The sequence below is a fragment of the Schistocerca piceifrons genome, chromosome 3 (genome assembly GCF_021461385.2).
Source record: "Schistocerca piceifrons isolate TAMUIC-IGC-003096 chromosome 3, iqSchPice1.1, whole genome shotgun sequence".
Lineage (NCBI taxonomy): Eukaryota > Metazoa > Arthropoda > Insecta > Orthoptera > Acrididae > Schistocerca > Schistocerca piceifrons.
Genome location: NC_060140.1, coordinates 191,316,918 through 191,341,374, shown reverse-complemented (window position 1 = coordinate 191,341,374; position 24,457 = coordinate 191,316,918). Strand labels below are relative to the sequence as shown.

The 24,457-nt window shown below is 39.9% G+C and overlaps 1 protein-coding gene across 1 annotated transcript in view; it reads left to right on the top strand.

Annotated features, from left to right (window-relative positions):
- LOC124789498 (sodium-coupled monocarboxylate transporter 2-like) overlaps positions 1-24,457 on the top strand; it is a 247,291-nt gene that overhangs the window by 202,260 nt on the left and 20,574 nt on the right. Inside the window, exons 11-14 of the mRNA XM_047256882.1 lie at positions 2,169-2,352; positions 13,079-13,165; positions 13,684-13,844; positions 19,801-19,975. Of these exons, the coding sequence (XP_047112838.1) occupies positions 2,169-2,352; positions 13,079-13,165; positions 13,684-13,844; positions 19,801-19,975 (607 nt within the window). The remainder of the gene's footprint in view (positions 1-2,168; positions 2,353-13,078; positions 13,166-13,683; positions 13,845-19,800; positions 19,976-24,457) is intronic.

The window sequence follows — 24,457 nt, the reverse complement described above, 5'->3', positions numbered from 1 at the left end:
TATAAAATGTAGACTGGCAATGGCAAAGAAAGCGTTTCTGAAGAAGAAAAATTTGTTAACATCGAGTATAGATTTAAATGTCAGGAAGTCGTTTCTGAAAGTATTTGTATGGAGTGTAGCCATGTATGGAAGTTAAACGTGGACGATAAATAGTTTAGACAAGAAGAGAATAGAAGCTTTCGAAATGTGGTGCTACAGAAGAATGCTGAAGATTAGATGGGTAGTCATGTAACTAATGAGGAGGTATTGAACAGAATTGGGGAGAGGAGGAGCTTGTGGCACAACTTGACTAGAAGAAGGGATCGGTTGGTAGGACATGTTCTGAGACATCGAGGAATCACCAATTTAGTATTGGAGGGCAGCGCAGAGGGTAAAAATCGTAGAGGGAGACCAAGAGATAAATACACTAAGCAGATTCAGAAGGATGTAGGCTTCAGAAGGTCCTGGGAGATGAAGAAGCTTGCACAGGATAGAGTAGCATGGAGAGCTGCATCAAACCAGTCTCAGGACTGAAGACCACAACAACAATAAACCTGCATCTATAATTTTTATCAAAGCTGTATTTATTGATTTTATTACCATATTTGGTGTCAAAGAACAGAAATTCAGTATTTTATGAGTGGTCGTTTAAGTCAATACAAGCAAAAAAATTCTCATAAAAGTAAGCCTGGAAAAGCTTCATTTATCAGACATCTGCCCTATTTGGCTTTTGAACAAGTATTGGTATCAGAATGAAAGAAATCTTTGTGTCACAAGCAGTCTGTCTTTAACGCTAATGGATTTATGCATAGTAGTGTCTTGTGTGACAATTTAGATCCAGCTATACAGAATACCCCTTCCATCTCCATCACTGTCATTCTTGTAAAATTTTGATAGTGTTATGGATCTGTCAACATAAGCTCCACAATAACATTATCACAAGTTCCAAAATCATCCTGCTGCCTAATCGATTCTCTTATCTAACACAAACAGGGTCATTTATACTTTTTCTTTCCTACCAAAGGCAATAAAAGTGCAGCTTGAATCACAACCTCTTGCTCCATGCACAAATCCATGACCGAAAAATCTCATAGAGTGTGATCTCACACTGCTGTGTGTAAACACTTCTGTCATTTGATATCACAAGACTCTCAGATATTTACACAAAATACTCTCAGGAAACTATCAGTGAAAATTCACCCTTGGTGCCAACAAGTGTGTGAGTACTGTCTGAGAGTACCAAACTGTTTGAGACTAAAAATCTCTCACATGTAACAAGGCCCTTAGATCTGAAGATGGCATAATTGAATGAAAATTGGTACACTTAAACGCTATGGTCTAGGCTGTCTTGTTCAAAAATTTATCAAACAAGGCAACTGTTACCACTTGCAACACAATGCCATCTTTTTGTCACTGCTTCTTGTTATCACACTATTAAGCCACAAAGATGAACTGGCTGCTGTAATTTATTGTGGGTATTTTTATTGATAACGTACATGAAGTTGTGGTGATTTACAGCTCCATTTAATGAAGAAGATTGTCTTATCATACCACACAATTAAATTACTACAGTCTTGCATGTGTTCACAACTTGCACTCAAAATTGTACAAAATTAGTCATGCAGATTGTGCCTGCGATTTGAAGGTGTGAAAACAGCCTCACTTGATAGTTACTGATGTTTATAATATTCAGAAAGTTTATAAATTATTCTTAAATGCTTTTGTACTTATTAGATGGATAATGGTAATAGAGGAAATGCTAGTAGAACAATATTTATAAAGTTGAAGCTCTCGGAATTGAGATTTGATGTAAAAAATGAAAAAGAAAGTGATGAATGGTCCCAAAATTAAGTGTGGTACTAATGCAACTAATGGAATGAACAGTACATAACTGAGTCTTCATAGTAATATAATGTACATACTGACACCAGTGAAGTTACATATGCATGACAGGTAAGCTCAAGATAACTTAAGTATTGCTTTCAGAGCACCAGTACAATATTGTAGATTGTTGTTATTGTAATTTGTAACTGGGTTTGTATTATTTTAAACATGAGAAATTTAAAAATGTAATGTTAAGAAGTAAAGAAAATAAACTTCATGTAATGTTAACTTGTCAGCTTCCAATATAAATTGATGGTACATCAAAATTTTTTTAAAAATCCTCCATTGTTATTCTTCTCTTTAAGTTCAATGTCAACTGGACTCAACTCCATGACTGGAATAATATTTGAAGACTTGATACGACCATGTGTGAAGAAGCCAATTTCAGAAGCTAGAGCAAGCTTTATCATGAAGGTTATGGTGGCTCTCATAGGAGCCTTGTGTGTGGCACTTGTTTTTCTTGTAGAAAAGCTTGGCACATTGCTCCAGGTGAGTAAGAAGAGCTAGGTGTTGAGAGAGAGATTCAGATTTTTTGTATGATACATAATGGAATTAATATATCATTTTATTCCATTTGTTGATAAATACACTCCTGGAAATTGAAATAAGAACACCGTGAATTCATTGTCCCAGGAAGGGGAAACTTTATTGACACATTCCTGGGGTCAGATACATCACATGATCACACTGACAGAACCACAGGCACATGGACACAGGCAACAGAGCATGCACAATGTCGGCACTAGTACAGTGTATATCCACCTTTCGCAGCAATGCAGGCTGCTATTCTCCCATGGAGACGATCGTAGAGATGCTGGATGTAGTCCTGTGGAATGGCTTGCCATGCCATTTCCACCTGGCGCCTCAGTTGGACCAGCGTTCATGCTGGACGTGCAGACCGCGTGAGACGACGCTTCATCCAGTCCCAAACATGCTCAATGGGGGACAGATCCGGAGATCTTGCTGGCCAGGGTAGTTGACTTACACCTTCTAGAGCACGTTGGGTGGCATGGGATACATGCAGACGTGCATTGTCCTGCTGGAACAGCAAGTTCCCTTGCCGGTCTAGGAACGGTAGAACGATGGGTTCGATGACAGTTTGGATGTACCGTGCACTATTCAGTGTCCCCTCGACGATCACCAGTGGTGTACGCCCAGTGTAGGAGATCGCTCCCCACACCATGATGCCGGGTGTTGGCCCTGTGTGCCTCGGTCGTATGCAGTCCTGATTGTGGCGCTCACCTGTACGGCGCCAAACACGCATACGACCATCATTGGCACCAAGGCAGAAGCGACTCTCATCGCTGAAGACGACACGTCTCCATTCGTCCCTCCATTCACGCCTGTCGCGACACCACTGGAGGCGGGCTGCACGATGTTGGGGCGTGAGCGGAAGACGGCCTAATGGTGTGCGGGACCGTAGCCCAGCTTCATGGAGACGGTTGCGAATGGTCCTCGCCGATACCCCAGGAGCAACAGTGTCCCTAATTTGCTGGGAAGTGGCGGTGCGGTCCCCTACGGCACTGCGTAGGATCCTATGGTCTTGGCATGCATCCGTGTGTCGCTGCGGTCCGGTCCCAGGTCGACGGGCACGTGCACCTTCCGCCGAGCACTGGCGACAACATCGATGTACTGTGGAGACCTCACGCCCCACGTGTTGAGCAATTCGGCGGTACGTCCACCCGGCCTCCCGCATGCCCACTATACGCCCTCGCTCAAAGTCCGTCAACTGCACATACGGTTCACGTCCACGCTGTCGCGGCATGCTACCAGTGTTAAAGACTGCGATGGAGCTCCGTATGCCACGGCAAACTGGCTGACACTGACGGCGGCGGTGCACAAATGCTGCGCAGCTAGCGCCATTCGACGGCCAACACCACGGTTCCTGGTGTGTCCGCTGTGCCGTGCGTGTGATCATTGCTTGTACAGCCCTCTCGTAGTGTCCGGAGCAAGTATGGTGGGTCTGACACACCGGTGTCAATGTGTTCTTTTTTCCATTTCCAGGAGTGTATTTGCTGTGTCAGAAGTCATTAAAAAATATTGAATAAAAGTCACTGCAGCTGTTGTAAATCCTTCATTTAAGGCACAACTAGTTTTGCACTTTTTAATTACATCATCTGGTGCAAATATTATGTGGTCAGGTACCTGATGGTGTAATTTAAAATTACAAAACTGGCTGTGCATGTAAGAAATGATTTATAAAAGCTGCAACGGGTTTTATTCAACATGCAAAAGTTTGGCTGTGGATGCCCATCCAGTAAACTGTTATATTCAACAAAAATAGTTGAAAAATTGTAAGCGTGGATGTGTTGACAATAACATAACTACAGGAATAGTATGAAATGTCATCTTTGGACACAGGTGATGCAGTTTTCATTCTTCTTGTGAAAGCCAAGAATGAAGGCTAAGAAACTGATTCAATTTTCCTTTCATGTCTTGAATTTCTCTTGATACAATATTGTGAGTACTTGTGAACAATGTTTAATTCATAAAGGAAGGGAGCAAGATTGCATGTCAACAAAGTCTGGGCATTAATAATAAACTATAATAAAATGATGTGAAGCTGCCAATTTACTGAGTGACATGGTCCCATTAAGAATGATATCAATGGTGAGAATTCCATCTCAGAAATGTTGCCTTCCTAGGGACCAAAAAAGTCTCCCTCCCAATTCCTACATCACTGGTGCACTGATCTTCATAAACCTGAAATGGCTATTGGTGTAATAAAAAAGTTGTGGGGCAAAACACACTTGACAAAAGCTTACCCCTTTAAAATTTACATTATGGTTAACAACTGACAGGCACTAATTTAAAGTAGTGTATTGCATTATGTTTCTTTTCATTTGCCGAAGAATGCTGTATGGCTGCTGTTTGGTACTTTTTGATAAAAGTAGTATGTTGTTGGCATTGGAACTATTGCCAACCTCTGCAATCTAACAGTAATTGGCGCTCACTGAATAATTGTTGTGCAACAGCTTTCATTTAATTAATTTCATAATCACTACTGCAAGTAATTACCACATTTGAGCAACACACTGCAAGGAAAGTCAACTAATTGGAAGGATGTGAGACTGTTGTCAGCAGTTGTCAGAAGTTACCTCTCAATTTTGTCCTAGACAATAGTGAATTGTAAATGAGCAATTACGGTTACATGTGGTTTACTTAGAATTTTGTGCATTGTGATGTGTAATATAATAGTGAATAGAGTGAAAAATTACCAATATTCACAAGTTATTTGTATTTCATTAACGTATGAAAAATGAAAGTAAAAGGCTACCTGTGATGTCATGTCACAAGAAAAGGGCAAGGGCAAGTAAAGCTCAAATATCTAGTCAGTACATCTGCTGGCTTCAAATGCTTTGATGAAAAGGACTCAGTGCCACTGACACTAATATTTACATCACTCGTCTTTGCAGTACCATGAGAATTAAATTCAGGACCTTACTTTGCATAGGGACATTTGAAAATGGAGCTCAACATTTCTGCATTTTCTGTGCTACCTGCAGTTTTTCTGTGCTACCTGTAGTTTCAGTTCCTGTGCCATCCATGAGTTTCTGGACACTAACTTTGGTGCTACTGGTAGCCTTAACATTCGACCAAAATTGTTTTGGTTTTTGTGAGAGGTCTTTTGATAAGGTTCTGCTACAGTGGTCACAGAAGACTTCATGCATTGCCCTATCGACAGCCAAATGTGTTTTATTTAAGATCTCTCCCTCTATATTCCTATACCTAGTCTTATACCTATTGTGCACAACAGATTACTGATATTAAGGAAGAAGGAGGGACTTATAAATACAGTATTAGAGGATACATGGAAGGGAAGAGAAGGTGAGGGAAGGAGAGATCTCAGATCCTAGATAATGAACTGGACAGCAGCAGATACAGCAGCAATAAGAAGAAAGCAATGGATTGCTGGAAACTTCTCTGTTGAAGTATGATTTTATCTAAGTGGCTATGTAAACAGCCAGAACAACAGATATTAGAGTTCAGAAAATCATAACATTTTCCATGAGATCCCATTCCATTCACTGAAGTTTGGAGTTTGGTGCGAAATTTCACACAAAAGAATTATAGGGTCAATTTTTTTCTCAGAAACAATAACAGCTGAGCATTACCAGGAATCATCATGCAATTCATAGTACTGGTAGAGGCTGATGAACAACACTGCTGACTGCAGCAATGTCATGCTAGAGTGCACACAATAATTAACCCCATGATAAATCTCCGCGAGTTCAGTGGTTACACATCATTTCACATGGCCTGTGGTCACCTAGAGCCCCAGATTTATCTCCTCCAACTATTTTCCTTCGGGACATCTCAAGGTTAACAAGTATGAGAACAACCATCAACTGAAGCAGGATATTGAAGACAATATATCCCGCGTAAGGGTAGCAATAATCCAAAAAGTAGCAGCTAACATGAAGAAATGTGTTGAAGCATATGTTACAGCGCATGGAGGACATTTCCAGCATCAGTTATGAGAAAATAGATATTGTGAGTGTATACATTATAAGTACATCAATAAAGTTTTTATTCTAGGGTTGCATAACTTCTGGCTCACCCCGTATTTCCATGAGTGGGCTTCCAAATTATATGTTGTAAGTAGCTTTCAGAGAAAGTACCGGGTGATCAAAAAGTCAGTATAAATTTGAAAACTGAATAAATCATGGAATAATGTAGATAGAGAGGTACAAATTGACACACATGCTTGGAATGACATGGGGTTTTATTAGAAAAAAAAAGTTCAAAAAAATGTCCAACAGATGGCGCTTCATCTGATCAGAATAGCAATAATTAGCATAACAAAGTAAGACAAAGCAAAGATGATGTTCTTCACAGGAAATGCTCAATATGTCCACCATCATTCCTCAACAATAGCTGTAGTTGAGGAATAATGTTGTGAACAGCACTGTAAAGCATGTCTGGAGTTATGGTGAGGCATTGGTGTCAGATGTTGTCTTTCAGCATCCCTAGAGATGTCGGTCGATCACGATACACTTGCGACTTCAGGTAACCCCAAAGCCAATAATCGCACGGACTGAGGTCTGGAAACCTGGGAGGTTTAAATGGTTCAAATGGCTCTGAGCACTATGGGACTTTTCTGAGGTCATCAGTCCCCTAAAATGTAGAACTACATAAACCTAACTAACCTAAGGACATCACACAGATCCATGCCCGAGGCAGGATTTGAACCTGCGACCGTAGCAGTCGCGTGTTTCCAGACTCTAGTGCCTAGAAGTGCTCGGCCACCCCAGCCGTCTGACCTGGGAGGCCAAGCATGATGAAAGTGGCGGCTGAGCATACGATCATCACCAAACAACACGTGCAAGAGATCTTTCACGCATCTAGTAATATGGGGTGGAGCACCATCCTGCATAAACATCGTACATTCCAGCAGGTGTTTATCAGCCAGGCTGGGGATGATGTGATACTGTAACATATCGGCGTACCTCTCACCCATCATGGTAGCAGTTACAAAACCAGAATCACACATTTCCTCGAAGAAAAAAGGTCCGATAACCATAGACATGGCAAATCCAACCCATACCATGACTTTCTCGTCATGCAATGGAGTTTCCATGACAGTTCTAGGATTTTTGGTAGCCCAAATTCTGCAGTTGTGGGTGTTGACAGACCCTTGGAGCATGAAATGAGCTTCGTCACTCCACAACATGTTACTCAACCAATCGTCATCTTCCACCATCTTTTGAAATGCCCACACCGCAAATGCCCTCCACTTCACTAAATCGTCAGGTAACAGTTCATGATGCCGATGGATTTTGTACGGATAGCATCGGAGGGTACGCCTAACTGCCAACCGAACAGTAGTCTATGGAATGCCGGTGTGACGTGCGACTGCGCGAGTGCTGGCTTCCCTGTGCATAGATGAACCTGCTACAGTCTCCATTAATTCCTGAACTGTCTCAGCAGCATTATGCCTTGTGCTCAGTCGGCCACTATGGGGCCTATCGTCTAAACAACCCGTGGCTTTGAACTTTGAAATCATTCTTGCCACAGCTGCATTTGTCAACGAACCTTTAGCTGTTCGAATCCCCTTCCTATGGCAATAGGATCATAATGCTGAAAATGCACATTCCCCATTCTGATAATACAGCTTCACTAAAAGCACCTCTTCTGGTAACGTCAACATGCTGCGACTGTTGGCGCATCTGATTCTCTCTCTTTTTTCTTTTTTTTTCTTTTTTTCTTTATTGAGTTTCAATTCCCTCCGAAGGGGGTGGGCTGGCAGCAGCTTAGTATGCCACTCTTCAGCCTACAGACTTTGTTTTAAAAAGATGAAGATAACAAATAAGAAAAACAGGTGATAAAATCAGAGGCTTAAAGGATAACATGGCGAAAAAATTGTGGAACTTAAAACATAGAACAAAGGGATGATGATGCTAATAAAATACATATGAAGCAGACAGGTAAAATAATAGACAATTAAAAAACACGGTGACAGTCTGCTTTCTGTTCACAAAAGACATAAAATTTACACCCAGCCACAGCATGGTTTCTGTTCGCAACACTTTGGAAAGACATTCACTTGAACACTGCACTAAAAAATTTTCACGAATATGATATATCACAGCCGAGGGCAGAAGGGGGGCACCTGGACAGATGACGGGAAAGGAAAGGGGGGGAAGGAGAGGAAAAAACGAAGTGGGGGGGGGGGGAAAGAAACCGATGGAGGATGAGTACCCATAAGAGGGGGGGCGGGTGCTGGGCAGACGCGACAGGGAGTGGGGGAGGCAGAGGAGGGGAATACAAAAGGACTCGGGGGGGGGGGGGGGGGAGAATTTGGGAGAGGTTAGGCGGGGAGAAAACAGGATGGAAGGGGGCGAAGAGGGAGCCCAGGGAAAAGGACAGAGGAGAGGAGCGGGGGTGAGGGTGATGCTGAGGGAATTAGATTAGGAAATGAGACACTTAAAGTAGTAAAGGAGTTTTGCTATTTGGGGAGCAAAATAAATGATGATGGTTGAAGTAGAGAGGATATAAAATGGCGACTGGGAATGGCAAGGAAAGTGTTTCTGAAGAAGAAAAATTTGTTAACATCGAGTATAGATTTAAATGTCAGGAAGTCATTCCTGAAAGTATTTGTATGGAGTGTAGCCATGTATGGAAGTGAAACGTGGATGATAAATAATTTAGACAAAAAGAGAATAGAAGCTTTCAAAATGTGGTGCTACAGAAGAATGCTGAAGATTAGATGGGTTGATCACATAACTAATGAGGAGGTATTGAACAGAATTGGGGAGAAGAGGAGCTTGTGGCACAACTTGACTAGAAGAAGGGATCGGTTGGTAGGACATGTTCTGAGACATCGAGGGATCACCAATTTAGTATTGGAGGGCAGTGTGGAGGGTAAAAATTGTAGAGGGAGACCAAGAGATGAATACACTAAGCAGATTCAGAAGGATGTAGGTTGCAGTAGGTACTGGGAGATGAAGAAGCTTGCACAGGATAGAGTAGCATGGAGAGCTGCATCAAACCAGTCTCAGGACTGAAGACCACAACAACAACAACAGTTTGACAAAAGCAGCATTTGCTAAAAAATCATATGGATGGTCTATGAATTTGTTATCTAGTAATCCAGTCTTCTCAAATAACCAATATTGACTACTGAATAGTAAATATTGAGAATTAATGAATGCTCATGGCAATAGAAAATACAAATCATAGCATGCTTCTTCACAGAGATATATTCATGATATCAGTGGTTATGGAGTTACAGTCATCTGGCTCGATCTTCTCAGGGGCTGCTCTATGTACACCAAGAAAGTCTCCCGATATGAGCAAGGCTTTGCACCACAGCCTCTAATCCCAGCTGCAGTTGAAATTGAACTCACACCACTTAAAGCACCATACATAATTTTTTGCTTTATCTATTACATAGAAAACTCCAGATAAAAAATTAAGAGACAATTATGGAAGAAAGAATCACATTAAGACTAACACATGCACTTAATATTAAATAAATCATACTGTTTCATAAGTTATGACTTACAGACTTATTACATTTATATATTTAATGGTCATTTCACTTTTCTATTTTACATTGGCACCTAACCATTATGTAAAATTCATTGTCGTTAGTGTTGTGTGTATGTAGTATTGACATCTTCACAGAATTTTGTGATCTGTTGAACTCAGGAACAGCATTTTCTACAGACAGAAGTGCCAAGTGTGAAAAAGATTCTTGACTTTGCACACAGTTATGACACAGGAGAATGATCTTTTGCCGGAGTCTGTTATAGGTGGTACTGTTACGGTTAGTGGTGACAACTTGTAAACTTCAGACAGAGCTATATCAAAATTCTTATTTATTGAAGAAAACAATAACTGTATCAATTAAATTTTAAAGTGAATAAATAACAGTTACGTTGTGAATTTCTGTTGGCTTATCAACCCTACTTTAATTTGGAGAAATCTAAAAGGAATATGAACTACAAATCTTCTAAGCAGCCAGATCCTTCATGTTTTGTTGAAGAGGACTCCCTCTAAAAATGCAGGATCACATTCATTTTAAAATTTTTGTTCATCAGCACTGCCTTTGAAATGGTGAAGTGCCTGAGTCAGAGTGCTATTTAAATCACACTCTTAGCATTTAATTACTATTTCCCTCTTTGCTCCCTGAGCTTACTATGTACAGTACAAAATATCTAAATCCTTGGACTGAAAAACTTTTAATAGTACAATTGCATAAATGAAAACTTTAATTGTTCTCTTGCTCTCTTCATTAAAAAAATTAATAATGACTGAAGGTAATGTGCAGACATCCAATGATGGGTTATATCACTGCTGGGCAACCAACAGCCTTTGGCCTGCGTATGGCTCATGATTGGTTTCAGTCCAGCCTGTGAAAGATATTTGTGGGAGATAAGGGCAAGGCACTCCCATAGCACGTGGCCCAGGACACATTTTTATATATTTCTGCTGATGCTCAGCTTGCCTGGGTGGGTAGCTCATGATGCAGACCAGTGAAAGTTCGCACATGCCATTTTGCCACCACTGGATTTGAACAACACACAGAAACACACTTCCAGTCTCAGCATGAAATTATGACTGATGAGCTGATGTGCCTATGGAGAGTGAGGGAAACAGCTCACTTCTTGAAGTGGGGCACGGAGAAATATTGTTGCCCCTGGGTCAGTGCAGATAACAACCCATGTCAATGCAATCAGTCATCGAAAGTATTATTGGACAAATATTTAAAAAATGCTCGCTAATAGTTATTATGGATATTAACACAAAATTTGAAACACTCAAATGACCTGCCTGTAGCCAAAAATTGTAAAGTTACTCATAATTGCTTGTTGACTGGGACTGCCTATCTTATTCCCATATTTTTTCCCCATACTTTCCCTTATTAATAATTCTTGCCCATTGTGGATATATTAGAACATTGCAATTGTTGAAACTAAAGGTAGCTTTTAATGAATTATCTGCCGCCAGTTGCTTTTATATGTGTTTACTTTTCCATGATGACATTTCAAGATGCCTGGCATCTTATCTTCAGTTATTCTCATTTATTAATGTGTGAATAACATTGTTTCTTTACAAACAGCACTGCTGAATTTTGCAATGGAAGTTTCTCAGACAGCTAATGTAAAACACTGTAAGTAAAGAAATAATGTTCACTATGTGTAAATAAATATAAACATCTGAAGCTGGAATGAGTATAAAATGAGCGTATTCTGAAAAACGTATGTTTTGAGACATAATATGCTGGTGTGCCATGTTGGGAAAGGAGTGCCATCATATTGGTGCATTATCCCAAAAACACTAATGTTAAAGACCCTATGGTTTTGACTTTATGCACTTGGGGCGCTGCTGTTGTGTCATGTGATGTGAACAGGTGGCCTGCAAGCTTAAGTAAGTATGTGAGTCAGGTCTGTGGGTCACCAAAGGTTGCCCATGCCTGTGTTAGATAGTTGTCAACTCACAGCTGTCTGCATTCATAACATCCTAATAGTTATTATGGATATTAATACAAAATTTGAAACACTCAAATGACCTGCCTGTAGCCAAAAATTGTAAAGTTACTCATAATTTCTTGTCGACTGGGACTGCCTATCTTATTCCCATATTTTTTTTACTTTTGAGCAAAAGTAGTACACAAATTTTAACGAAGAGCAGTCATTGACTAAACTTCTGCTTCTGTGAAATACCTGATAGATCCCTGAGGCTTTTGCAAAACTATATACCTGCTGCCACTGGGCACCAGTGCTACAATATACACTCCACAGAAGCATTACAGGAGCAATCCAAATTAAAAGGATAAAAAGAAAGGCAAAGGGAAACAACTGAGACATTTTCTCACATAATATTCATAAGCAATCAGCATTTATCTAGCATACTTTGAATGTTCACCTCTGGTTGGGGCCTTGCATTGGAACTTATATTATAGGTATCAGATTGGTAGTCATGGTCATGGTCTAAAGATAAAGAGTAGCAAATATGCTCTCACGTAAAACTTGCTAAATTGTTGTGTGGCCTGTGTAGTTGTGAATGTTGATCACACACCATATTGGTGCTTAGCAACCAAAGCCATCTCCAATTTATTTATGTACCTTTACACACACAGACACTAGAAAAGAAACCTCAGAAATAAATATCTAATCCTTCAATAGAATGTATCCACCTTTGGTAATATTTCTAAATGAGTTCTGGTTGGTGTAGTAATTACATCTATCTTGCTTATCATTCCTCCCTTGTTTAATTTATTTTATCATCTTTAATTATGTCACAATAGTCTGATCAACAAGTATTTAGTAAAACTTTTTCTATTTTAATAGCTTGATTTTATTTATTTATTCTACCATCTTTGGTTTTTAACACAAGGGTCTCATCAGTTAATGTGAAGTAAAAACGATTCTCTTTTTAAGGGCTTCTTATTCGAGTTATTTTCCTTTTAATGCAGACATGTTCCAGATCCATAAGGATCTCCTCATTACAGAACCATGGAATGAAGAGTTCATCATTAATCTAATTTAAGGATTTAAAAATAATTATTACAATTACATATGGAAGCTCAACTAAACCCCACAATGAGTATTTCTTTGTTTCTAATGATGCAGTTATTCATTGTTACAAAAACATGGAAGCACATATTTTTGTGATAACTTATGTTATTTTTCTGCTACTGTAATACAGTTTAAGAAGTTCTTAGGAAAATAATTGAAATGCCAATAACTGAAGATTTTATTTTCAGGCTGGCCGAAGTTTATCGTCAATTACAGCAGGACCACTGCTTGGGGTCTTCAGTCTGGGGCTACTTTTTCCATGGGCAAATGGAAAGGTTTGTTAACATCACTTACCAGAGGACTGATTCATCATTGTCACACTGAAGAAAAATGGGGGTGACTGATGTGGGTCATGACAAAATGCTCTTTTACTAGTGCATCATAAATGAAAAGAATTACTGACTGAAGACAAATATTAACAGAAGGAAAGTTTGTAAGAATATGATATCACTCTGACTGGCTGAACTATTTGTGCTCTGTGAAACATAATAATGAAACTGAAGCACATTTTTATTTTCCTCAGTTCTTCGTACCTTTGAGAAAGCAAAATGAAAGTGACTTTCAATATAAAAACCAGGTGTACTCAAACATTACTTCTGCACAGAATTTCCTTTGTGTAATAACACTATTATTTTCCACAGTTTTTTAAATATAAATGTACTTTCCAGGGTTTGTTAATAGTTTATACTTGGAGTCGTCACATCAATACCACAATAAATTACTTTCTTTTTTCAATTGTTAAAATAAAAAATTGTGAAATTAGTATTTAATAACAGCTTAAATATGTTCGCAGGGTGCCCTGGTTGGTGGAATCACTAGTATGTTACTTGTTGGGTGGATTTCAGTAGGTTCACAAACAGCAATTGCTGGTGGCACCTTATATTTTGAAACCAAGCCAACTTCAATTGCAGGGTGCCCTGAGATGCCAACAGTAGCACCTGCTTCTCTGCCAAGGTAGTCTTTTTCTTCTTGTTATGAAACTGAAGTTCAAAATTACATCTTGTACTTGATCAAAAGTATATCTCTACTATGCAGATGGTTGTAATTTGTGGTTACATAAAGTAGTGCTGCTTTTGAGTTGCTAGGGATGAAATGAAGTGTTATGATGCAGAAACTGAATGCTACTATTGATTCATTCCAAATATCCACAGTAACAGAAACCTGTTTCGTTGCTATGGTTCATTATTGGTGGCCAATTTCCAGCTTGTGAGTAAACACTTGTATGATAGTGTGGCACTCTAACAAAGATGTGACAACACAATAAGAAAGAACATTTATTAAGGGTATGTTACAAAATGGTAATTAACTTTGGTACAGTTTGATACATGGCACTTGATATCCTATACCTAATACAATGATATCTACATAACTTTGTTCTCTCTTGGCAGTCTACATTACTGTAAGTATTATTGATAGTAATGTTTGCAGACAGTCAGTTGCTGGTCATAGTCCCCCATAAATAGTGACTGCTAAGTTGGAAGGTTGTTTTCAGAGTATTGCTCTGAAGTAAACTGTCAGACTGCTGGTTCATAAATGTCTGAGTGTCCATGGCACATCATTTTTTTTTGTGCCTGTCCAGCAGAAGAATTTCCATGTCTGCCAGTATGAGATGGAAGCAAAATATGAGGGTGGTTTGAAAAGTTCTCGGAAAAGATCAGAAAAAAAGTACTTACATCACTGAAACTTTTTTTTATTTTTCACTGTAGTATCCTTGTAGATCAATGCACTTGGTCCAATGATGTTCCAGTGCCTTGAACCCACCTCAAAAATGATTTTCCTTCAGGCCTGCAAAATAGTTGTTGACTCTGGTTGTCAGTTATTTGTTTGAAGTGAATCTTCGTCCACCAAGAAAAATTTTCAGTTTTGGGAAGAGATGGATGCCTGATGGAGTCGTATCAGGTGAATAAGGCAGGTGTGGCATACCTTAGTTCATGTGGTTTTGCCATGGTGACAGCACGTTTTTCATCCAGCATCGAGTCTTGGCACCCATCTTGCAGATAATTTTTTCATCTCTAATTCTTCAGTCAAAACATGATCTGAAGGGTTTTCAGATGACATCCAGCAAGCATGAGCAATTTCATACACTTTCAATTGGCGATGCACCATGGCCATTTTGTGCACTTTTGCAATGATTTCTGGAGTAGCGCAACATCTTGGTCGACCACTGAACGGATCTTCATCTAAGCTCTCCTGGCCAAATTTAAATTATTTTTTTCACTTGGCAGCAGTTGAATATGAAGGAGCAGAGTCTCCCAGTGTATTCTGGGAATAGACATGAATATCCTTTGCTTTCAAACCTTTCTTTACGAAGTACTTAATTACTGCTTGAATCTCGATTTTTTCCTTCTTCACAAATCACTATGTGGCAACAACAACAGAGACATGTCACTGCCATGGCTCTCTTCCAAGAGCACTGAAGTGGCATGTGTTTACAGGCAACAGTCCAATGAATATTATGTTAACAATTTGTTGTGCTAGTGCTGACCTCTCGTGGTGATTCCAAAAACTTTTCAAACCACCCTGATAGTCCACAGCTAACAGCATTCTCTGACTGATGGAATAACAGCAGAACTGTTGAAAAATGGGGGTAATGGTCTCCATAAGTGAATCTGCAAACTTATCAAATTAATATGGAATCAGGAAAGAGTTTCAGAAGAGTGGACCTCAGGGGTAATCTAACCAATCCGTTAGAAAGGAGACAAGTCTTATAATTCAAATTACCAAGGAATTACCCTGCTGAATGTAACATAGAAGATTCTCTCTAGTATTATCCACAGTAGGCTAATTCTGTATGCAGAAGAGATTCTGGGAGAATATCTGTGTGGATTTTGACCTAATAGATCAACAATACATCAGATATTTGTGCTGAGGCAAATACATGAAAAGGCATATAAGAATAATATTGATCTTCCTTCATAACCTCTATGTGTACTTCAAGCAGGCCTTTGATATTCTTAACAGGGCAGAAATGCTACCACCCAAGTATGTTTCACTTATCCAAGCAACATTTGCTGGTTCCATGGCTGCAGTGCAAATGGATGGAGAACTCAGTGTATGGTTTAGCATTAGTAAAGGAGTCAGACAAGAGGATGCCTTCTCTACAGTGCTATTTAATCAAACTATTGCTGCACCCATTCGAAAGCTTCAAATATCTTGTTACATAGGTACAAAGTTAACCCAAATATGTGCATTGCTGATGATATAGCAATTTCTAGTAGAAGAAAAGTTTCACTAGAGAGATCAATAGATGAAGTGAAAGAAGTTGCACTACATAGAGGGCTTGCTATTAATGAAAAGAAGATTAAATACACAAATTTCACCAGGGAGGAAGATAATAACTTGAATAAACTATAAGCAGCTGGTTTCAGTATTGAACATGTGCAGAACATTGACTACCTAGGATCTAATATTAATTGGACAAATTCCACGTCAACTGAAATAAAACAGCACATCCTAAATGGTAATAGATGCTTCCACACATTTAAGAAATACGATACTACTGTGCCTGTGTTATCCCGAAGTACGATATGCATGAATGTCCAAGGGAACAGGCAGCTATTATGAAATACATGAAATGTATTCACAGCTGTGAATATGGACAACCATCAGCTGTATAGTGGAATTACAACAATGAAAAGTTGTACCAGACTGGGACTTGAACCCAGATTTCCTGTTTATCATGAGCAGTCATCTTACCATTTGGCTACCCGATCTGACTCACAGCCAGTCCCAAACTTCCATATGTTGTCAACCATGTGTCTGCAACCTGCACTTGTACATCCATACTGTACATTCCTGTACAGGGAAGACATTATACTTGAAAGTGACTTGCCCGGTGTTGACAGATAAATACGATATTGCAGTGCCTTTGCTATTCTGAATTATGATGCAAAGTTCCTTCAGACATGAATGCAATATCATATGTATCCACCAAAACCAGGCAGGTAAGTTTCAAATGACGTTGACCCTTTACAGGAATATACGAGGGCAGTTCAATAAGTAATGCAACACATTTTTTTTCTGAAACAGGGGTTGTTTTATTCAGCATTGAAATACACCAGGTTATTCCCCAATCTTTTAGCTACACAACACTATTTTTCAACGTAATCTCCATTCAAGGCTACGGCCTTACGCCACCTTGAAATGAGGGCCTGTATGCCTGCACGGTACCATTCCTTTGGTCGATGTCGGAGCCAACGTCGTACTGCATCAATAACTTCTTCATCATCCGCGTAGTGCCTCCCACGGATTGCGTCCTTCATTGGGCCAAACATATGGAAATCCGATGGTGCGAGATCGGGGCTGTAGGGTGCATGAGGAAGAACAGTCCACTGAAGTTTTGTGAGCTCCTCTCGGGTGCGAAGACTTGTGTGAGGTCTTGCGTTGTCATGAAGAAGGAGAAGTTCGTTCAGATTTTTGTGCCTACGAACACGCTGAAGTCATTTCTTCAATTTCTGAAGAGTAGCACAATACACTTCAGAGTTGATCGTTTGACCACGGGGAAGGACATCGAACAGAATAACCCCTTCAGCGTCCCAGAAGACTGTAACCATGACTTTACCGGCTGAGGGTATGGCTTTAAACTTTTTCTTGGTAGGGGAGTGGGTGTGGCGCCACTCCATTGATTGCCGTTTTGTTTCAGGTTCGAAGTGATGAACCCATGTTTCATCGCCTGTAACAATCTTTGACAAGAAATTGTCACCCTCAGCCACATGATGAGCAAGCAATTCCGCACAGATGGTTCTCCTTTGCTCTTTATGGTGTTCGGTTAGACAATGAGGGACCCAGCGGGAACAAACCTTTGAATATCCCAACTGGTGAACAATTGTGACAGCACTACCAACAGAGATGTCAAGTTGAGCACTGAGTTGTTTGATGGTGATCCGTCGATCATCTCGAACGAGTGTGTTCGCACACTCCGCCATTGCAGGAGTCACAGCTGTGCACGGCCGGCCCGCACGCGGGAGATTAGACAGTCTTGCTTGACCTTGCGGCGATGATGACACACGCTTTGCCCAATGACTCACCGTGCTTTTGTCCACTGCCAGATCACCGTAGACATTCTGCAAGCGCCTATGAATATCTGAGATGCCCTGGTTTTCCGCCAAAAGAAACTCGATCACTGCCCATTGTTTGCAATGCACATCCGTTACAGACGCCATTTTAACAGCTCCGTACAGCGCTGCCACCTGTCGGAAGTCAATGAAACTATACGAGACGAAGCGGGAATGTTTGAAAATATTCCACAAGAAATTTCCGGTTTTTTCAACCAAAATTGGCCGAGAAAAAAAAAAAGTGTTGCATTACTTATTGAACTGCCCTCGTACATAATGGATGTACGTGTACAGGTTGTAGATACAAGGTTGATGACATATGGAAGTTTGGGTTTGGCTGTGACTGTAAGACAACCACTCACAGTAAGTGGGACATCTGTGTTCAAGTCCCAGTCCAACACAAATTTTCATTGTAATCATTCCATCATTCAGCTGAAGGTTGTTCACATTTGCAACTGCGAATACATTTCATGCATTTAAGAAATTGTTGACCTGTAGGTTATTAAACAACCAACAGAAACATCAAATTTAAAAGGTCATAACTGATCAGGGCAGTTGTAACCTACAGATGTGAAACATGGACACTAATGATTGCTGATGAGTAGCTGCTCAGGATATTTGAACACAGTATTCTGCACAAGATCTGTGGGGCAGTTCAGGCCAGCAATGGTTTCTGGAGATCTAAAACAAACACTGAGATGGATCATCTCAAACAAGAAGCTGATATTGTAAGAACAGTAAAAAGTAGGAGACTAGCCTGGCTTGGACATGCCCTTAAGATGGATACTGCATGAACAACTATAAAAGTTTTTGAATGGAATCCAACTGGAAAAAAGACAGTGAGAAAGGCCACGAAAGATAATGTGGAAGAAGATATAAAATGGCGGAGAATTGTACTGGAGAGGGCAGAATGGAGGAAATTTGTCAAAGAGGCTAAGACCCTTGCAGGGTTGTAACGCCATGACAAGAAGAAGAAGAAGGAGAAGCAGAAGAATTCAGCATTCCCTATAAGCTGTCCAACTTTTGGTGGACAAGCATGTGCTGGAGGCAGTGGCAGGAAAGTAGAAAGAGGTCCATGTTTGTGAGCACCATCTGGAGCAGATGCACTCACTGCCTGAAACATTGCAGAGAAGTTTGTAATTGAATGCAGGTCATTTCCCTCTACTTATCAGCCGAAAAATGTAAATAGAATTTTTTTATAGTACCAAAATTTGAACTAGTGTCCTCAAAGTCAAACACCAGCCCACAAATGTACATAAGCAACACTAGCTATGGAGGAAGAAACACATAGCCTACTCCTCTCAAATAACACCAAGGGGCTGCAGAACTTGAGGTCAGACACACCAATCACAATAATTAGTGTTATTACATGAGGCATTGTTAAGAGATTTAGGGATTAACACAGGGTACTGGCACACTGTCCAGTAATCAATAACTGTATGCCACCACCATCTCCCCTTTAATGGTCATGTACTTTTTCAGTATCATTTGAATTGGATAGTACCAGGTTGACTGCTATGCAACTTGTGTGGATCATGGTGAACTTGTCTATGAAGTGAAAGGTCATGAAAATGCTGTAATCAATGTTCTGAACTGCCTGTCTGCTGAAAACAAGTAATTGTAATGAAATGTGGATACAAAGCATCTATTATGATTTTTCTTGGTGTATTTATCACATCTAAACATTTACCTCAGGCAAATGTATCAAAAAACACAAATCGATTAAACATTGGAAATTTGGTATATTTTCATTGCAATCATTCTATGCTCACAGTAACCGATACTGTACATACAATTAAAAGTAAGAGAATGTTACATAATAACACTTAATATTTAAATGTGTATTGTTTCCTTAGGTCTGAAGCTTTTGTATTGTACCAGCTTTCATATATGTGGTATACATTGGTTGGGTGTGCCACTGCCCTGTTTGTGGGAATAATAACAAGTTTCATCACTGGAGCAACACGTGTGGCTGATGTTGACAGAGCATTTCTTAGTCCTGCAGTTCACTGGTTGCTTCCTTCACAAAAGGTATGTTAGAGACATTTCTGTGTCAGTGTGATACAAAGCTTACTGTAAGCACAAGTTTACATCAAATAAGTGAATGAAAAAAAAAAAAAAAAAAATACTCATGGGGAACTCAAATAAAACAGGAATACTCACATAAAGCTTGATTCACTTCCTTCTCATCCAGTGTTGCAGTCTTCTCCTTGATTCAATATCCATGGTGATAATCTTAAACAGTCTCTCTTCCTGAAATCTCTTCCCCTCTTTTATGTAATGGAGGATCCACTTATCTTGAAATTTCACACCTATGATATTTCTCATGCATGCTTTTGCTTTGTCCAGTAATTCCTTTTTTCATCTTTTTCTTTAATACTTTGCTCCTATTCCTTATAGTGTAAGAAGAACATAATACAGTCATGGGGGGGGGGGGGGGGGAGGGGAGGGGGGGAACTTGCTTAACCCCGTCCATATTGTATAACCACAATATGTTGAGAGAGAGCTATGAAAATGCAAATAACTCATGATGGGTTGGGAAAGCACGTATTGCTGTATTATACTCTACAGATTTAAATTTAAAGAACATTAGAAGTAAAAAATTTAAAAAACTTGCAAATATAGCAATTAGATAAAATTCACTGAAATTGTGGCCAAACAATAAAAAAACACATGGCTATTTAGAACACTATCTGCAAGTAACTGTAGGTTCATTTTACCACTACTTTAAATAAGTCAATTATTTCTTTTGGTGAATCATTCACATATTTTCTTTTGTGAATGTTATTTTATTTTATGTTCATGAGGTGCAATAACTGCATGTGATTTGGTTCACTTAGTCTGTCCATCAATGCTAGAACTTTTGTTTATATTATCCAATATTTCATGTGTACTGGAATTGTCTTCTGCACTTTCTTCTTCTTCATCATTCTCAGCTTTGACTGCTTACCATTCTTATTTCACACAGAATCAATGTCTTTGTCAACTATGATCTCTGAAATCAGTTCCTCATTGTCAATAACTGCCCAGCAGTTCATTTCTTCAAAATAAGTTTTGCACTTCATTACATGCAGACTGGAAGTCACTGCTGTTGGACACTGTCACTACATTTTTACCTCTGTTAGATTTTCATTAATGGAACACTCATTCTAATAATTCCTAAGAGTGGTCGGGCTGTTGCTATGCCACAACAAGTCTACTGAATACACAGCCATTTTCAATTTCAAGAACATTCCCATTTCCTGATTTCAGTTTACTATTGAAGTATGCAGTTCATGACAAATGCTTGTACAATACCCTGATCAACCAGTTGAGTTAGTGCCTCAGAAGTGACATATTGCACATGTCAAACTGTTGAATAATTTAGTTTTGAACGTATTGCCGATTTCAGTAAGATACAATTTTCCAGTACCTGTTGTACAACATTATGGACACAGGGCAAGTTTCATGGGCAAAAAAATTGAAAATTTCAGTAAGATATATACAACACACAGTGTGGTAAGATATACACTATATCTTAAAAGTTTTGTTAATAACAAGTATCACACATGTCTCATAAAACAGTTGTCAAAATAGAACACTCATGTAAAAGCAGATGCATGGAGTGCCCATCACACAGTTATCCAAAGAATATGTAACATGAAATGGCAAAACATTTCTGTTTTGACCAGTATTATCTTTGTAATACAATATCATGAAAATTTTCAACGTATTTTTGTTTTTCACTTCAATTTTTTATTTAATCGTTAGCATAATCTGAAAAAATTCAGTTTCTTTTGTGAGATCCACATGGGAAAAAAAAATCAATTTCTTCGATGAGATCCATACATCTACCCTCCTCTGTTTTGTGTAGAACAGAAACACTATTTTGTTTTGTCTACTACATGCTTTTCGTCCCTTAAATGAGCAGCATATATCAAAGGGTTGCTTTTATCAGTGTTATAATGTTCTTTAAGTCACGTACATATGTTTCTTCCTGTTTGTCCAAAGTAGAATTTATTGTAATCCCTGCACTGTACTTTATATATGCCCTATTGGTGGCAGTGGAGTGTTGGGTCAGATTTATGTCCTATATTTGGAAAGCATTGTGTTACTTGTCTGAACATCAATTTTTATTCTTGTTTTATAAAATATGTAGCTAATTTCTTTAGAGATTTGTCTGATATGTGGTAAGATTGCATATTTTTGCTTCTTTTTATTCTCCTTGCTTACTAATGTTATTTGTCTTTTAATCAAACGATGGAAAATCCAGGATGGAATGTAACAGTATCATGAAAAGGAAAGTTCCTACTCCCCATATAGTGGAGATGTTTAGGCACAACAAAAAGACTGTCACAAATAAGTTTTCGGCCAACAAGGCCTTTGTCAAAAATAGATCACACACACACACACACACACACACACACACACACACACACACACACACACACACAAAATGGTTCAAATGGCTCTGAGCACTATGGGACTCAACTGCTGTGGTCATAAGTCCCCTAGAACTTAGAACTACTTAAACCTAACTAACCTAAGGACAGCACACACATCCATGCCCGAGGCGGGATTCGAACCTGCGATCGTAGCGGTCACGCAGTTCCAAACTGAAGCGCTTAGAACCGCACGGCCACACTGGCACACCCAGCCATCACGAGGCAGAAAAAATCCCTGACCCCGCCGGGAATCGAACCCGGGAACCCGGGCGTGGGAAGCGAGAACGCTACCGCACGACCACGAGATGCGGGCACACACACACACACACAAACACAAAAAGAAAACTGCAGTCTCTGGCAGCTGAAGCCACACTGGAAGCAGCAGCAGTGCGTGATGGAAGTGGCAACTGGGTGGGGGTAAGAAGGGGGCTGGAATGGGGAGGGGGAGGGATAGTAGGGTAGGGATGGTGGATAGTGAAGTGCTGCTGGGGAGTCCACAAGGAGGGTTGCAGGAATGTAGGATATATTGCAGGGAGAGTTCCCACTTGTGCAATTCAGAAAAGCTGGTGTTGGTGAGAAGGATCAATACGGTGCAGGCTGTGAAGTAGTCATTGAAATGAAGGATATCATGTTGGGCAACGTGCTCAGCAACAGTGTGGTCCACTTGTTTCTTGGTCACAGTTTGTCGGTGGCCACTCACATGGACAGACAGCTTGTTGGTTGTCATACCCACATAGAATGCAGCACGGTGGTTGCAGCTTAGCTTCTAGGTCACATGACTGGTTTCGCAGGTAACACTGCCTTTGATGGTATAGGTGATGTTTGTGACAAGACTGGACTAGGTGGTGGTGGGAGGATGTATGGGGCATGTCTTGCACCTAGGTCTATTACAGGGATACGAACCGTGAGGTAAGGGGTTGGTTATAGGGATTGTGTAGGGATGGATGAGTATATTGTGTGGGTTCAGTGGATGGCAGAATACCACTGTGGGAGGGGTGGAAAGAATAGTGGGGATGACATACCTCATTTGAAAATTTTTGTTATTTCTCTCTTATTTATCTTATAGAGCTTATTTTTCTTATCTCTATAGAGTTTCTTAACTAAATCAGTGTTGCATCCCATTTCTATGGCTATATATTGCAATGTATTTAGCTCTATTGAATGTTCTTATCAGACAGTGGTAAGCAGATTGTTGTGTGTACCATGGCATGAAAAATGCTTTTTTATGTGTTGTAGGATGACATGAGGTATTGTGAATTCTCCCATAAGATGTAATTGGTTCTCAGAAAAAAAAGTTTATGCCCTTCTGTTTTTCGTGCCCCGTGTTGAAATGTATATTTGTGTGAAGTTCATTGAATTTCTGATGAAGTGTGGATGCTTCTTCCTTTGTTCCATTGAACAAGATAATCATGTCATCTACATACTGTCAATAATACATTAAAGAGCCAAAGAAACTGGTACACCTGCCTAATATCGCGTATGGCCCCAAGAGCATGAAGAAGTGCCACAACACAATGTGGCATGGACTCGACCAATGTTTGAAGTAGTGCTGGAGGGAATTGACAGCATGAATCCTGCAGCAGCTGTCTATAAATCCGTAAGAGTACGAGTGGGTGGAGATGTTTTCTGAACAGCAAGTTACAAGGCACCCCAAATATGCTCAATAATGTTCATCTCTGTGGAGTTTGATGCCCATTGGAAGTGTTTAAACTCAGGAGAGTGTTTCTGGAGCCACTCTGTAGCAATTCTGGACTGTGGGGTGTCGCATTGTCCTGCTGGAATTGCCCAAGACCATCGGAATACACAATTGACATGAATGGATGCAGCTGATCAGACAAGATGCTTACATACTTGTCACCTGTCAGAGTTGTATCTCGACATATCAGGGGTCCCATATCACTCCAAGTACACATGCCCCACACCATTACAGAGCCTCCACCCGCTTGAACAGTCCCCTGCTGATACACAGGGTCCATGGATCCATGAGGTTGTCTCCATACTCATACACAGTCATCCACTCGATACAATTTGAAACGAGATTCACCAGGCAACATGTTTCCAGTCATCAATAGTCCAATGCCAGTATTGG